The sequence below is a fragment of the Tiliqua scincoides genome, chromosome 7 (assembly GCF_035046505.1).
Source record: "Tiliqua scincoides isolate rTilSci1 chromosome 7, rTilSci1.hap2, whole genome shotgun sequence".
Lineage (NCBI taxonomy): Eukaryota > Metazoa > Chordata > Lepidosauria > Squamata > Scincidae > Tiliqua > Tiliqua scincoides.
This window is the reverse complement of record NC_089827.1, coordinates 39,935,258-39,952,986: the sequence shown is the minus strand read 5'-3', so window position 1 is coordinate 39,952,986 and position 17,729 is coordinate 39,935,258. Positions and strand designations below refer to the sequence as shown.

The following is a 17,729-nucleotide window of genomic DNA, read 5'->3' as shown; positions in this document are numbered from 1 at the left end:
TGCTTCAAACTCAACTCCACTTTAAACAGACTAGACTATATTGGCAATACATTTGCATTGACTGTTGGAAGTGGTCCAATGAGTAAATTAAAGAGAAAAAAAATTGTGCCACCACTCTGTTGTTCTGCAATGACAGATAATAAACTGCCGGGAATGGCATTAAGACAAGTCTAGATTAATTAGGGAAGTTCAAGGAGGCCAAAGTGCTAGGAAAGAACAAAATATTACTCTGGATCCAAGAGAGAGCCAAATTCCCTTTGATACAAAGCTTTCTGTTGACCATGTTCTTATACTACAAGCAGAGACCATGTAATTAAGAGATTAATTGAGGGGCCGTACTTCCTTGAAAAGTGAAAACAAATAGCAACACCGCACCCACACAATGGAATCAGTGAAGAACTAAAGCAGTGGGTGTTGCAGCCAATTCTCTCCCAAGCCCTGCAATGAGTGTGTTTTAACCGAATAATGAATCCAATTACCTCACTGCGTAAACTCAACTTGCAACAGGTGCTAAAGAGGGAGACGAAGCACAACACTGTTCTGTTTTTCAGATCTTGTCTTGTGTCCACCCCACAATTTAACTTTTCAAGACACTTCTGGTGTTAGAAACACTAGGATAAGAATCATGTCCCAGAAGAACATGCAATTTCCATCCATTTCTTGTAACGTGGCATCCATATGCCATGTGCTGACATCTAAGGGCCAAACTACATGCTCATAAATAAACAGATTAGACCTGGCTTGTTCTTTCCTAAACAGCTGCTGGTGGGGGAGCTATCAGGATTGGAACTGGTTGTGCTGGTGCTACCTGGTGCTACCACCACAGTCCCAATTCAGATTCCACCCCTCCCTATTGCCCTGAGAGAGATGCTTCCATTGGTGCTAAAACGCTTTGGCTAAAAAATTCTAAGGACACTCAAAATGACCACTTAGCAGTTCTTTCTCTCCCTCAAAGCTTTTCTTTGAGGCTTCACAACAGTGGTTTATACAGTCTGTTTTTAACTTTCTGACAGCCTTTAATTAAGATGCTGAAAACGGAAAGCACATCTTACTGAGTACACCCTTTGGAGAAATGTCTTCCTAAAACTAGTTCTGATCCTGACTCTGCTATCAATGGAGATGACTTTCCCAATAGCACCTTCCATGTTTATGGGGCAAACTGCCAGAAGCATCTTCCCCCATTGCGCCTAATCTCTTCTTGCCTAAGAAATACCAAACACAGCTGTACCCTTCCAAACATCCATATTTTGTGGTCCAAAAACTGAAGGATAAGCCAAGGACAAACATTGTTCTGGGATTCTGTACTGAGTCTCTGTATCGTCAACTCTGGAGATAAATCCATGAAGGTTTCAAACTAGTGTCTCGTTGTGAGTCAAAAACAGTGAGGATGAATCAAAGTAGAGCAAAGGTAGTGATGGAACTTTGGCATGAATTTCTAAAAAGCACAACCACCCCATTTACTGTGGGAATCACAGACATATTTTTATTATGGATCAAGCTTGCTCCAGGATTTTGGCTAATGTTTTGGCTTACATGTTTGGCATGGACTTCTGGGTGTCTAGCCAGTACTGTAGAGTAAGAGGAGCACTGCAGACAATACTACAAACCACCACCACATAAATCATAATGCAGGACAGACACTCCATCCGACAGCTTTTTGCCATGCCCTGCCCTCGCTTTCTTTGATGGTCAAAACGTCCACATCTGGGGAGAAAGAAACTCATTCAACAGACAACACACCATCCACTAGGACCAAGACTAGGCACATCCATCAAATCCAAACTGCTCTGAATAGACTATCTGGTGGCAGTTTTGTAATCTAGAGACCCAAAGGAAGCACTGAGCCTGTTCAAAGAAACACCATATTAGGAAAAACTAAAGCAAATTTAAGACATGAAAAGCTGGTACAGCAATAGTGCTTAAAAACATAAGCTGTGAAATCACTGGTTCAAATCTCACTTCTATCACACAGAACCCAGGTTAGAGTGTTGGGGTGAAGTGGAAAACTCAGGTTCAAATCTCCACTCAGCCACAAACCCTTACGGAAGGGAGCATAGCTCAGTGGTTGAACACCTGCTTTGTATGCAAACGGTCTCAAATCTGGTCCCTGGCATCTCCAGGTTTGACTAGAAAAGAGTCCTGGAACGCAGAATAAGGTAGGGAGACCATATGTTTTACAGAACTCTTGCTCCTCTATACATGGCTGTATCTGGAAGGGGGACTGCAAGTCTACTGGACCGCCTACATCTCCTCAAAGAAGCAAGAACTTGTCACCGTTTCATCACAACCCACAACTCACTTTGGCCAATTCTTATAACCTTTGGGCACGTGGTAACTGCTTCACAGCTCAATCCTATCCAACTTTCCAGCATCAGTGCAACTGCAATGCAGCCCCAGGGTAAGGGAACAAATGTTCCCATACCTTAAGGAGGCCTCTGTGACTGCATCCTCAACACAGGAAGCAGTGCATACCCCTTAGGTACAGCAGCACTGGCACTGGAAAACTGGATAGGCTTGGGCCCTCAGCAAATTAAAAAAATTATTAACAAGGTGCCTAAAATTACCAGATGCTGTACAAAGATTAAAAATAACGCAGGTCTTTCAACCAAGAGACAAAGAGAAAACACACCAGGGAGGAAGGAGGAAGAGAAGTAAGGTGGAAGGAGGTTTGATTTGGGTACATCGGACAGACCACACCTGCCTTAAGGAGATACTTGAATGTAAAAGGAGAGCAAGAGGTTTGGATGTCACAGTTAAGGCCATTCCAGTGGTGGGAAGCTTCAAGACAAAATTGGAGCAAGTGGGGATGATAAAGGTAGAGGCGTAGCTAGGTCATGTGACACTCGGAGCCCATAAATTTTTGTCACCCCATATGACTTAATTAATTGATTAATTATTACTAACTGTCAATTGTTAATTAATTATTAATTGTGTTGTTTAATTAATTCACTTTTATACCACCCTTCCTCTAAGCAGCTCAGGGTGGTGTACATGGTTCCTCCCCTTATTTTGTTCTCACAACAACCTTGTGAGGTAGGTGAGACAGAGAGAGTAATAGTCATGACATGAAATGAATAATAATAATGCTCAGAAAATAAATGCGGTGACTATTTCCCCACAAGCAATGGATGAAATTCTGCATCAAATGGTATATAACATGATGGTATTATTCCTAAAAGCCACAATTTCCACAACTTTGGTCACTAGGGTGTCAACCCCCCCCCCCGGATGTCTCATTGGCCTGTTTTGGGTTAAGGCAGTGGTTCTCAAACTTTTAACACTGGGACCCACTTTTTATAATGACATTCTGTCCAGGACCCACCGGAAGTGATGTCATGGCTGGAAGTGACATCATCAAGCAAAATAAAATAATTATAAATAATTAAATTAAAGAAAAACAGATAAATAACGGGAAACCAGCCCTGTTTCACCAAGTGAATTTTCTCTGTAACCTGCCTGCAATAATAACCCCTCCCCCCAAAAAATCAGTGAGATTTTCAGCCCTCCCCAGTGCCCACCTTACCAGCTCAAGCCTCTGGTTTATTCTTTTTGGGGGGGGGGGTTGCTGCCTGCAATAACACCCCCCCCACAAATAAAGCAGTGAGATTTTCCGCCCTCCCCAGTGCCCACCTAACCAGCTCAAGCCTCTGGTTTATTCTTTGGGGGGTGCTGCCTTCTGGAGCATTTGTTGAGCTCCACTTTCATCAGATGGGGACCATGCAGCTAGCCTTACATTCCTCTTTGCCTGATTTGACCAGGAGCCAAGGCACATTTGCTTACTTGTGAGTAAACGTGACTGTGTGGCTTACTTTCACTTTCCATAGGGCTCAATACATGTTTTTTTGGGGCTGCTTTCATTGGATAGGAACCATTCTGGTGTCATTGGATTCCTCTCAGCCTGCCCTTTCCAACGAACTATGGCAAGTTTGCCTACTCGTGAGTAAACACACAATATGGCTTAGTTTCATTTTCCATAGGGGTCAATGCATTTTTTTTCTGTTTTTTTAGTCATAACGTTTGATGGAAAGGAGATATTTCATTCCAGTTTTTTGCATTGCATTCTGCTGGAAATTCCGTATCCAACAGTATATGGCATGATGGGGTTACTCCTAACCGTCGCGATGTTAGCGATGTTGAGGCATTTGTGGTGTTACACCCGCCCAAGGGTGGTACCCGGGGCGGACCACCCCCCCTGCCCCTGCTAGCTATGCCACTGGATAAAGGGCAATCTTAGACTAAATTAGAAGTGTTGGCACCTGTGGAGTAAAGGGTTTGAGAGGAACATACAGAGCATCTTGTGCATATCCACATGCATTTCTATACCTGGTGGTAGACTGTAGCGGTAGTCTAGCAAGAGCTGTTCGTATAGCTTGGCTCTCAGTTTCAAGTAACCCTAACTGTACATCTAGGATTGCACAAACACCTAAGATGAAGTGTAAGATTTCCAGGTTAGGGAGCAGTTTCAGTTCCAGCACAACATTTTTTTTAGAAACTGATCACTGTAAATAAGCTTAATTGACTTGCAGGTGACACCCGTACAGTCTCCATAATGTTCTACAGCCAGCTTCTTTATAAAGGCATACATATTTTATAAATCTCTTTTCACTTGTCAGTTTAGCTTTATCCTCTGCACAGGATCATTCATGAGCAGCACAACGCTTTTTGTAACAACTATGCAAAGCAAGGAGCAATGACACAAAATGGAGAAAATTGACATACCTGACTTTCCTACTCCAGCTCGGCCAAAGATGGCCAGCTTCACTTCTGCACTCTTGGCCATGGTGAGGAAAAAGAAGTCTGGTGGCAACTTCACTGGTTTAGCCAAACTGAAGTAAAGGACGAATTTCTAGGTCTTCTCATCAGCGTCACCATATCATTGCAATTTCCAAGCAGGGTCTATGAGAAAAGTCCCACCAAAGAGAGTGAAAGAGAAGCCAACGGTTCTGGTATGCAATGCTTCTTGAATCCCACAGTAAAAGCCCTTCAGTGAGACACTGCTGTCAGTCTACAAGCCAAGCACCACACAACCACTTTCCAAGGATGCAAGGATCTCTCTCTCAATGCAGATGAAGGAGAGCTGATTTATGTTTTCAAAGAAGTGCAAGCAACAGCCCTATCTCTCTCTGTCATGCGGGTAGGGGAATTACATGGTTGGGTTTCCTTCACATCAAAAACTCCCTGAACACAGAAGAACTGCACGACAAGAGAAGAATCCTGTCTCCTGAGATGCTCGCTTGCCACAAGCAGGGTGTTTTTGATATGACAGTGGACTGAAACATGCGGCATAGTCCCAGGTGGTACACGATCCAGTTGAGCATACAGTTTAGCTCTAACATACCCAGAGTACAAGAAAAGGTTCTCATCGTGTTTCCTATTTTTGACACTGATTTTTCACCTGAATTTAACATTGTTTTAAAATCTGATTGAAAGCCACCTTGGACATGGCTTCCTATGGGAGAGGTATAATTTTTAAAAATAAATAACGGCAGAGAAGCCATCACAAATGTCCCATCAGGTGCCCTGCACTTTATTCAATCTGCAATCCCAGGAGGGAGCCCCTCCCATGGATCTGTAAAATATGAAATTCTTGCAGAAAACTAAGACTGAGTTGAGCATCCCTCACCTCTTCCCAATCTGGAGAAGACACCAGACAACCTAGCAAAAATGACCATTCAAAGCTGTGCATCAGTTGCAGTAACACTAGGTGCCTGGAGTGCTTCTCCATCATTTTGAACTGTACACATTTCTTTTTACAGAGAAATGCATGTAAAAGGAAATGTATTTTCCTAACTCACACACCAAACGGTTAATCATATTTGTTGCTGCCCCAGTTCAAGCAACAAATTCCCAGTGTGGCCATAAGGGAGCAACCTATTTTGCATCAATTCAATGGCCTATCACTCTCAAACTACAGCATGACCACTCTTGGTACACTCTATCTTTGGCCAAGTCCTGTTTTCCTGGTGGGTGGAAGATAAGGAAGGAGTGGAACAGAGCAGGTGGGTGGGTGAGGCTTCCAGTGGTGTAGCAGTGCATGGAACCCATAGGGTAAGAAGAGCCAATTGGTGCCAACAGGCTCAATCTGACTTCCCATTCAATTCCCAAAATCTCCTCCAATCCCAAGCACTCCCTTCCATGCCCCTCTATTATGACACAGGCAAAAGGCACTAACCCCTCCTCTCTGGTGTGAACCACAGAATCTGCCTCTTAATATAAGTGTCAGCAGATTGCTCCATGATACAAGTCAAGAGCTCTGTGTGTTAAAATGCCCTTGTGAGATTCACAAGAAGGGGAGCAGCCTGCCAAAGCCTCGATGGGTGCACACTGAGGAAGAAGGTGTCAAATAGTCCATTGCCTGCATCTCAGTTTGTGCAGGAGCTGAACCAGAGCCAATACTGCTGTTGGTGGGTTCAGCCTCTGGTCACTTAGAAAAATGGAACCTGTTAAAAACGATCCGCTATCTGGGCCAGAGGCATGATGCAACAGCTCTGTGGGGGTGCAGAACTGCCACAAAGATGTTCTGTATTTAGGATGATTTTATTACAGGGGTCACTCCTACCTAGTACAGAATGCAATTTTCTAGGTTTGGAAAAACATGCTGTCTATGAATGACAGACACATACACGCACCTACGCGGAACAAAAATAACGCCATCCTTCCGTATCACCCCATAATATTATTTACAGAAGTGTTCCATTATTACATTTGTTTACCCAGGCAACACAACTTCAGTTATTGTCTCTAGCCACTGCCTCTGACGACCAACTTTTGATACATTTTTCTGTTCCTGAGCCATTAGCGCCTTCGCAGAGAACTGACTCCCCGCAGTTTGCATTAACCCCCTTTATTAATCAGCAGGAATTACTTGAAAAGCCACACCGGTTTGAACCGTACATAACTTGACATTTTCTCTAAATAAAACTCGGTGCTAAAAGGACTCAGAAGCCCTTTGTGCAACCTGCCTCGCACGTAAGATAAGCAATGTTTCGTATACAATGTCTTCTGGAGGACACAAAAGGTTCTTTTCCCCCGTTCTCTTCATCCATCGGGTGGAGGAGTACGTATTCTGAAATGCTAAGAGACTGAGTGGGCGATTGCTAAGCTCCTTGTCCTTCCCACACTTCCTCCTCCCAAGCAGGCCTCAGAAAAGAACTCGATTTTAGCCTCTGACAGCTATGAAGAAAAGGCGGCAGCAGCATGAAAGGAAACAGTGGACATATTCCCACACATACACACACACACACACACAAGCACACACCCCTTATTCGAGTGCCCCTGCAAAGTTGGGACCCTAAAATAGGCCCTTGGCCTCCATTTGAACATAGCAAGACTCCCCCAGTTTGGTAGGATGTCCCAATGCAGTGAGCCCCAGACAGTGGCATTAGGGTTTGTGACCCCCTGTATGGGAGGTCAGTGGACACCCCCATAATGGACCTCCTACCAAGCAGTGGGCAGGGTAACACCCAGGGCATTGGGCGTGGTGATGCATCAATGCCGCGCCCCCGCTGGTTTTTTGGCTATAACATTTGATGGAACAGAAATAATTAAATGTGGCTTGTTTTATTGCATTCTGCATGAAATAACACATCAAATGACACGATGGTATTAACAATCATGGTAATACCATAACATGAGGGTATTATTTGAAAATACCAAGATTTTAAACATTTTGGCCAGTAGTGGCGTCACCCTTCCTGTGCGCGTCACCTGATGCGGCCAAACCCCCCGCACCCCCTAGCGATGCCACTGGCTGTATAAGTTCCGGTGCATAGAGATTCACTACTCAAGTGGCAAACACGCAGTGGTTCTGATTACACATTTCAGCATGCACAGTGCTTCAGACTAGGGTACATGTCTCTTACACGCCACTTTCAGCGCTCTGATTATTTAGAGGGGAAGATGGGAAATGAATAATTTAAACAAAAAGTATGGGTAGCAAAATGCCACCTGCTGTAGCAGGGAGGTACATCTAACAACTCTGATAGCTCTGAACATTATAACATTTTGGGATTAAGATGCTATATGTGGACATATAAAATAAAGATAAACCACAGAGCACAATACAGGAAAACTTAACTGCAATATCTATTTCATAGCATTTCTGTACCTAACCATCCCTGTGCACTGGACAGGATGCTATAGTAGGGTGGGTAGAAAGGTAACCATCTCCCAAATGGTGATTTGCCAGTGTATGCGTGTCGTCACTTGGTAAGCGAAGTACTTGGTAAGCCAAGGCTATAGATTACTGTTTTACCAAACATTTGTGCCTGGATATGATGCTGCACTGTACCAAGAATGGCAACTGGCCGATCTAGCTCAGTGTACTGGCCCTCTTGATGTGCTGTGCCAGGGAGGGCCTTGGTTCAGCCATCAGGGACCGGTATTTTCCATTTCCAGCCCAGCAATAACACATTGCTGCTCGGGGTTGCTTGTTGTGTCTTGTGTGAACGTTGCCAGTTGATATTGCACCCTCTGTGCAGCCTCCTCCGCTTCCTACATCAGAGTCCACTCTGACACGCAGCACTCTTGCCTCATCACTTTCTACTTCAGCCTTTAGCTGGAGATGTCAGGGGTTAAACACACACTATCTCTGAGCTACACCCCCCCCCCCCACATACACCAATGTAAAGGAAAATTCTCTCCTTTGGCAAAATGATGCAGTGGACTGGAGACAGAGAGCTCACTCAATAGGCTGCCTCTGATTGCCAGATGCAGGGGAGGGCACCAGGATGCAGGTTGTGTCTGTTGTCTAGTGTGTTCCCTGAAGCATTTGGTGGGCCACTGTGAGATACAGGAAGCTGGACTAGATGGGCCTTTGGCCTGATCCAGCGGGGCTCTTCTTATGTTCTTATGCATTCAGGAGTTGCTTGGCCATCAGCATAGGTTATCAATATTATCATATAAGTTTTACTACATGTGAGGTGCAGATGTATGCAACCACCCAGAAAACCAGTTTACCAAGTGGTTAAATGCAACCTGTGGGATGTTACCACTTGGTGAATGATAATCTGCGTCCATTTTGTGTCCCAATTTACAGGTCTAAGGATTTAACAGAACACTAATCCAATGGTATCTACTTGCAACTAATGTGATATGTGGTTATTTTCCTCAGTCATTCTCAAACTATTTTGCATCAGGATCAACCTACAAAAAATGTTTCACTTTACCAGCCACTCCAGCCTCTATAGCTATAATGGTGATTGGTCAGCAGTGGTCCCTCCCAGGTAGCAGATTGTTTAACCCTTGATGCACATAGCCTAATCTTCCCTGTCAGTTTCTCGAACTACCAAAAATTGGATGGTGACACACTGGTGGGCCATGGACCCACAGTTTGAGAACCACTGTTTGCATAAACAATCCTTTGAAGAATAAGGTGAAGATTTTTTTCCAGAGATTGCAAATATGATTTGCTCAAGCACAAGCAAGGTGACTAGTTCCACCAAGTTCTTGGAATCATTTTAAGTTACCTGGTTTCCATTTTCCTCAGTGCAGTAAATGTTGTACAGAGTGAAAAGCTCCCTGAAAATACTGGATACTATGCATACTTTAAAAAAAAATCCCATAATTCTTGATGAATCAACCTTGCTGAAGCTAAGCAAGTTTGGATCTGATCCAGGGCTTGAAGTACAGGAGGCCAAAGGGAGTCTGGTTCCCTCACCTTTTAGGATGGCCCTGTGCTATTGTTTTTGGAAAGCTACAGGGGGTCGTGATGTGGTTAAAACAGGGTGACATCAGTGGTCTGACTAAGCATTGAGGCGACTATCCCTGAGAACTGGATAATACGAGTACTTACTTTGTATCTCAATACAAATACTTACTTTGTACTTACTTTGTATCTCAATAGCATTTGTTCTTTTGTTGCTTCTACATTGGGTATGTGGTTTACTTATGGTTCCATGTTATCTGTAACTTTATTATGGCCTGTGGCTAAAACAAATAAAGTTTGGTTTGATTTATTCTACCTCCTGAGCAAAAGTGGATTATGTAGTTAGAACTTTTATTTATCAGTGGTAGTATAAAAACAAATCTTATTTCTATGCTTCAGGACAGAGTTACAGCTCCCCTGATACACTTCCAATATAATATACGGGGTAAATCAAAATAAAAAGCCCCCCAAAAAGTGCCCTCCAATCAGAGATGGCAGGCCGGTGAAATCAAAGAGATAGAGGCTCAGTTCAGACACCACATTCCTAGTACAACAAACCATGGTTTATTTCAGGGGTGCCCAAACCCTGGCCCTGGGGCCACTTGCGGCCCTCGAGGCCTCTCAATGTGGCCCTCAGGGAGCTCCCAGTCTCCAATGAGCCTCTGGCCCTCCGGTGATTTGTTGGAGCCCACACTGGCCCGATGCAACTGCTCTCAGTGTGAGGGCAACTGTTTGACCTCTCAGTGAGCTGTGGGATGAGCGCTCCCTCCACTGCTTGCTGTTTCACATCTGTGATGCAGTAGCAGCAGAAAAGGAAAGGCCAGTCTTGCTTTGTGTAAGGCCTTTTATAGGCCTTGAGCTATTGCAAGACCTTCATTCATTCATATAAGTTCATCTTTAATATATTCATTTATGTATAAACATATGTAAATTTATTCAAATTTGAAATGCAAATTAATTCTTCCCCCCCCCGGCCCCCGACACAGTGTCAGAGAGACAATGTGGCCCTCCTGCCAAAAACTTTGGACACCCCTGGTTTATTTGATCAGGAATTTGTCTCACATTCCATCTGGTTCCTTCTTCCTTGTACTCCTAGCTTAATACAAGATTTCAGTGTTTGTCAAACCACAGTTTTCTGTGACAGCTGCACTACTGAAATGCCTACAAATCAGGATTGCAAACCAGACTGGAACTATGATTTGTCAATGTAGGAAATTGTGTGTTAAGCCACACATGCAAGGAGATGAGGAAATGGGAGCTGGAAGGGAGGGGGGACATGGCACATTCCTAATCGAACAACACATGATTTGCTGGAGTGGGAATATGACATCTCAACTGCACTAGTAAGTTCAATTGCCACTGGGATGATACAGAGGAATGAAATTCTACCCACATCCATCCATTCATTTTGTGGATTGACTGGGCAAGTCTTCGGACTAGTTTCACATATGCATGAACCTTAATGGAAAATGTGCTGCTGGATATGTGTGCTATACAGATATCTTAAAGTAAACCTGTTATGGCCACAATCCGACACACAGTTAAATCCACTGAAATCAAGGGGCTTAAGCATGCTCTCTTTGATGCTGAACTGTGAAGATTATTTATATATCTGTACAGAACCACTGGATTTAATTACAAAGCCATTCCCTGCTCTAACCAATTGGCTCAACACTGCTTATAATATTATTAGTAGCATTCACATTTATTCACTGCCCATCCTTCAACTGGCTCAGGGCGATGTGTGTGGTCCCTTCCCCTGCTTTTATCCTCACAATGAACCTGCGAGGTGAGTAAAGGATCAAAGACAGACTGACTGGCCCAATGTTACTATTGCAAACCCCTTAGCAGAACACTGTGGTTCAAATGCGGCATGCAAATATTGTAAAATCATAATTGAAACACATCTGTGGAAATTGGTTGCAGACTACTGTGGGGAAAGGGCATGGGGGATCCACTTCCTTCTCAGAGAGCATCACAATGGCCAAGCTAGTTGCTAATCAGAGCTCCAGATAATCCTCATCACTGAAAATATTAAAAGCTTGCTGGCAACCCCATTATCAGCTCATTAAGGCGTAAAATTAAAGTTGGCGCTCTGCAGGGTTTGCTTTAAGCCAGAATTCTGATTAAAATAACCTGTTTTAATGCCCCATGGCTTAGTTTGGAACACATCATATACGGGCACAGGATTTTGCCCTCCTGGTATGTGCAGAGAGGCTTTCTTGCACCACTGAGCTAACCTCAGTCACTCTTCAAACACCTAAGATGGGGAGACCTTTCACTGAAAGGCGATGACTGAAGCAGAGCTGCAAAGTTTTACTAACTCATTGGAAAAAGTGGCCTGCTATGAAGATGTTCCAATTAATCAGGCAGTAATTTTAAAAAAATTATATTATTTTTAAAACAAATGCTTATAAAAACTGCAGGTGGCCAAAACCATCCAGTAAGTGGCATTCTCCCTTCTTTCAAATTGGAGGGAATGCCTCATCCAAAATGATGCCTGCTAGGACACATGCCTATATCATCTAAAAACAAAGAAAGTATGCTCCTGGCTTTATTATTGTTTTTACTCACGCACTTTTACTTTAGTTTTTGAACTGATAGCCAAGCCCTAACCTGGCCTGGTGCAGCCAGGCCGCTTGTCCTGCACTGTATCCAGTACAGGTTAGGAGAAGGCTGGAGATCTACTTGGTGTAAGGGTATATTTATTCCCTTATACTGGGTAAAAACCCAGCCTTCCCCATGAGGCTTCTCAGATCTGCGCCAACTATTTAGTAGACGCAAGTCCAGGAAAACTGGTGTAACACCAGGAGGGGGTTAAGGTACAAGGGAGGAGGCCTCTGCCAATCCTGCCCCTCTACAGGCCCGTTCTACCTTCACCCCACTCGACCCGCCTCTCTATCCCACATGCCTGCACTGCTTGGCACCTTACTTGCTTGCACTGGTGGCTGACACAGGCCTTCCTGCTGCCCCGACTTGCTTGCGAGTCAGCATAAAAGTGTTTTATGGAGCTTTTACAATGGCTCACGCTCTCACAGCAACTGCTGCAACGGCACAGCACAATGATAGGATTGCACTGTAAGACCCATTCCACTGAACAATGAAAGCCCCAAACCTATTGGGGCCTTGTGCTACTGGAACTAGTGTTCTGGCCATGTAAGGTCCTTTATGATGCTGCAAAAGTTGGGTTGCTGTAGTGCACTGACGGGCAGCTGCCATACATGAAGACAGGTGCAGCGTACACCGCAGTGACTCTGGGAGGATCTACAGGCACTGGTAATTTGGTGGCAGGGTCAGGCTGTAGTTGGGGAGGGGGAGTAGTTGGGGGAGGAACCAGGGAGTGTGATGGAGAGAGAGGGGGTGGATCTGGTGGCAGCACCCTGTAGCTGGATCCTTTCCCTGAAATTCTTCCCCAGAACACCTGCTGGCTCTCCTCAGTCCTACCCCAGAAAAATAGCTGGTGTAGACTGAGGAGACCCATAGGCAATTGGGCAACCTGCTGGAAGGTAAGTAAAGAAAAAGTTATTTTACTGTGTTGGTGTGGCTGCATGCTATACAATAGCTGAGGACAGAATTGGACAAGCCTGGTACCTGTTATTCAGTGGCAATCCTACATCTAAGTAGTCTTGGACCTAAGCTCCTCCTCTCAATAAATGATGTGTTTGCTAGGACTCTTTCCTTGATAAAAAGAAAAAGCCCTAAATGTATTTGCTACCACAACTGAAGCCCTCAAAGCTGCTTATAACAGCAGGCTACAGCTATGGAAACAAAATGAAACTTTTAAAAGAGAGTGCCTCTGAGCATATGCAGAGTGAATGATCATGATTTGGCTAAATCCAGCCCTCCAAGATTATGCAGGCAGGACTCTTAAAACAACCCTGGTACCTCTCCTTATGGACACAGACCACCAAATAAGATAAGCAACAGCTGGTTCAGATCATGTCCTAAAACTGGGAGTAGAAAAAAAGAACCTTGAAGACTTTCAGATTGATGGATCTAATTGGTCTGTGGTTTCAGGTGCCAACAGAGTGGTGCGCTTGCTGCAACAGTGGGGCACCTCTGGAATGTGCTTCCTAAACTTCCTCCACCTTGGAGTGTTAAAATTCAAAACACAGACACACACACACATTCCTTAGAGTTTGCAAAGGGGTGAGTGCACCTCTTGATTCTTCTTGCTCCAAGGCAGTAGCATAGCTGTGGGGGAGGCAAAGCACTAAGTTTTGCATGTGCCTGAACGCACATGCAAGCAGCCCCTCTCCCTCCCGTTTGGACCCATTCTGGGCAATGCCTGGGCAGGGAGAGGGGTTGCTTGCACGGTACGTTCAGGCACATGCAAAACTTACTGCTTTGCCCCCCTCTAGCTACGCCACTGCTCCAGGGAAGATGCTCAAAGGAACACACACACACAGACTCATGTACGCTCCTCTTCCTACAGTCAGTGAGAAGCACAAGCCACAGCCCACCCCCCTTACCGCCCGTGCCAAGCCACCTACCCGCCAGCGCCTGGACTTTTTCCCGCAGCGACGGCTCCCTGTGCCCCCCGCCCCTCCTGCGGGCTGCCTGGCCAGCCCCCCACTCACCTCCAGTGCGCACAGGCAGGAGCGGTGCGCCTCGGCCCTGGAGCGCCTCCTCGATCAGTGATGCCAACTCAGCGGGGCCATGGGGCGCCTGCAGTTGCGCGTCCTGTCCTCCCACCGACTGGCGGCAGAGGGAAGAGGCGGCTGCAGACGAAGGGGGGGGGCGCTTCGCAGAGCTGCAGGACAAGCTGGACGCGGCTCTCCTGGTTGGCAGCAAACTGGCTGCGCTCACGTCGCGGGCGAAGGAAGCTCTAGGGCGCCGCCTGCAGGCCGTCAGGCTGCAAGGACATTCTGGTCGCTTGCATAATTCCGCTCAGGCTGCAGTGTTTCTCAAACGGTGGGTCGGGACCCACTAGGCCAATTTCAGGTGACAATAGCGGGCCTCCCATTCACTCAATGGCGCAAATGCCCCGGGCGCAGGCAAATGCCCCAGGCGTGGAACCCGCATGCCCCTAGGACCGTACAGGAAGCCTTTATGAGGCTTCCAGTTTGCCAGAAGCATAGTTTAAGACTGCGGGGAAGACTCAGACGGATTCTCCAGTTGGTCCTGGAGCTACACGAGGCTCCGTTTTGCTTCAGGTTAGTGGTGGCGACTGCTTCTGGGACCTTTGCCCTGAGGCACCTCAAAGCGAGGTCTGCCACTGTGAGGTGCATCTCATTCAGTTCCTTATTTTATTTTTAATATATTAGACTTGATACTCCCATGGTATGCAACTGCAATGGGGACATGTTACAGATCTGTACTTTTAACTGGCTACTCTGTATATGCTTTTAACAAAGATAGTACACGGGATTTACTCGTAGGTAAGTGTGGGTAGGATTGTTAAAAATTTTCCTACCTGATGATATCACGTCTGGTCATGACATCACTTCCGGTGGGTCCTGACAGATTCTCATTCAAAAGAGTGGGTCCCGATGCTAAAAGTTTGAGAACCACTGGACTACAGAAGGGGGGGGGGGGAGGAAGAGAAGAAGCTTTCATGCAGCCCCTGAAAGTGGGGCTAGCTATGACTAGTTCAGTGTAGTCACTCACAATCCTATGCAGGTTTACCCTGAAGTAAATCCCAGCATTGAACAAGATTTTCTGCAGGTGAAACACAAGTAGGATTGGAGATTTATAGCCTAAATCCTATGCATGCTTGTTCAGCAGAAACCCCCTTTGGGCTCAGTGGATTCATATGTAAGTGTGTCTCAGTGGTTCTCAAACTTTTTAGCACCAGGACCCACTTTTTCAAATAACACTCTATCTGGACCCACCCAGGTTTACCAGTCTTTAAGATGAGCTCTAGAAAGAATATTTATTTATTTATAAGTAATAATAACCAAAAAAAACCCTCAAACATTTATCTCCCTGTACGGATGTGTGTCACTTAGAGGCCTACTGGCTTATGCCAGGATCTCATATCCAATGACCACGTGTGGTCACATGGTCATTGGGGGCGCACACCCCCACCCTCCAAATGCGAGGGGAGCTCTGCTCCTCTCACCTCCGGAGGGTTGTCTGAGCTTCTCAGAGGCAGTGCGTATCTGAACGCTGCCTCTGCAAGGCTCAGACTGAGGGAAATCGCATCTCTTGTATGATTTCCGGCTTCCTCCATGAAACCAGAAGTTGCACGAGAGATGTGAGTTCCCTCAGTCTGAGCCTTACAGAGGCAGTGCCCAGATGTGCGCTGCCTCTGGGAGGCTTAGACGACCCTCTGAAAGGGAGGGGAGCAGAGCATCCCCTTCCCTGCGGAGGGTTTGCATTGCGTCAAGTGCAGTCCCGATCCCCATCGTTAAGTGGCACACAACTGTATTTACACATGCTTGCAAATTGCAAGAGTTCTGCTCCTTGCAGGGCAATTAACAGCTATCTTGGAAACTGCAGGAGCTCAGCTCTTTGCAGAGTAATTAGCAGGTATCTGATTTTTGAATAGGCTCAGGGCTTAAGGCAATTAGTCATCTGATCTTTCCATCACACTTTGGTGATTCACCAAAAATCAAGTCATGACAAGTTTGGGAACCACTAGTGTATAGCATTGCAACCATGGTCAATTAACTGGTGGTCTGGAAGCAAACTTCTTTGACCTCAATGGGACTTGCAGCTCAATCCTAACCAACTTTCCAGCACCAATGCAGCCCCAAAGTAAGGGAACAAATGTTCCCTTACCTTGAGGAAGCCATCATGATTGCCCGTCACCACCACAGGACACAGCATGCACCCCATTGGCACAGCTGCATCAGCTCTCAGAAATTATTAGGGTTGAGCTGCTGTTTGGAGAAGACCCTATGAAGTTAATTAACTATATTGGTATTTTTATGGTGCCTACTGTTTGTACACTGACTGTCAAAGTGGCACACAGCCATAAAACAAAATATATGGGGGGGAAAAACTGTCAGACCCTTGCCTGCCTGGTGCGAAGGTTGCGGACATCACTTCTTGTCTAGACAGGCTAGTAGACAGTGCTGGGGGAGAGGTAGTGGCTGTGGTGCATGTCGGCACCAACGCCGTGGGCAAGTGTAGCTGGGAGGTCCTGGAGGCCAAATTTAGGCTTTTAGGCAGGAAGCTGAAAGCCATGACCTCAAAGGTAGCATTCTCTGAAGTGCTACCTGTTCCACGCGCAGGGCCAGCTAGGCAGGTGGAGATCAGGGGTCTCAATGCGTGGATGAGACGGTGGTGTAGGGAGGAGGGGTTTAGATTCGTTAGGCACTGGGGAACTTTTTGGGACAAGCGGGGCCTGTACAAGAGGGATGGGCTCCACTTGAACCAGAATGGAACCAGACTGCTGGCGCATAACATTAAAAAGGTGGCAGAGCAGCTTTTAAACTGATCCCTGGGGGAAGGCCGACAGGAGCCGAGGGGCATCCGGTTCGGGACTCCTCATCCCTATGGGATGAGGATGGGGAGGTTAGAGAACAACAAGACAAAGGCAGAGTAGGAGAAGAAATTGGGAACGGTAGCATGATGGGATGTGATAGATAGTTTGGCACACTGAGAGGATGCGGGAACAAAGGAGCAAATAAGCAGCCCATCCTAGGGCATTCCGTGTACAAATGCTTTTATGCGAATGCCCGAAGTCTATAGCAAAGGTGGGAGAACTGGAATGTCTGGTGACAAGGGAAAATATTGACATAGTGGGCATAACGGAAACCTGGTGGAATGCGGAGAATCAGTGGGATACCGCAATCCCGGGCTATAAACTCTACAGGAGGGACAGGCAGGGGCATGTTGGAGGTGGGGTGGCCGTTTATGTTAAGGAAGGGATAGAATCCAGCAAAGTAGAGACTGAAGGTGGGTCCGACTCCACCGTAGAATCTCTGTGGGTTAAATTACCAGGCTTGTGCAGCGATGTAATACTGGGGGCGTTCTATCGTCCTCCAGACCAGAAATCGGATGGGGACCTTGAAATGAGGAAACAGATCAGGGAGGTGACAAGGAGGGACAGGGTTGTAATCATGGGGGACTTCAATTATCCTCATATTGACTGGGTCAATTTGTGTTCTGGTCACGATAAGGAAACCGGATT

The 17,729-nt window shown here is 45.9% G+C and overlaps 1 protein-coding gene across 1 annotated transcript in view; it reads right to left on the bottom strand.

Moving 5' to 3' along the window:
- RERG (RAS like estrogen regulated growth inhibitor) overlaps positions 1 to 14,308 on the bottom strand; it is a 93,016-nt gene extending 78,708 nt beyond the window's left edge. Inside the window, exons 1-2 of the mRNA XM_066634310.1 lie at positions 14,227 to 14,308; positions 4,720 to 4,896 (exon numbers count right to left, since the gene is read on the bottom strand). Coding sequence (XP_066490407.1) covers positions 4,720 to 4,780 — 61 coding nt within the window. The 5' untranslated portion in view covers positions 4,781 to 4,896; positions 14,227 to 14,308. The remainder of the gene's footprint in view (positions 1 to 4,719; positions 4,897 to 14,226) is intronic.
- Positions 14,309 to 17,729: the final 3,421 nt, after the last annotated feature.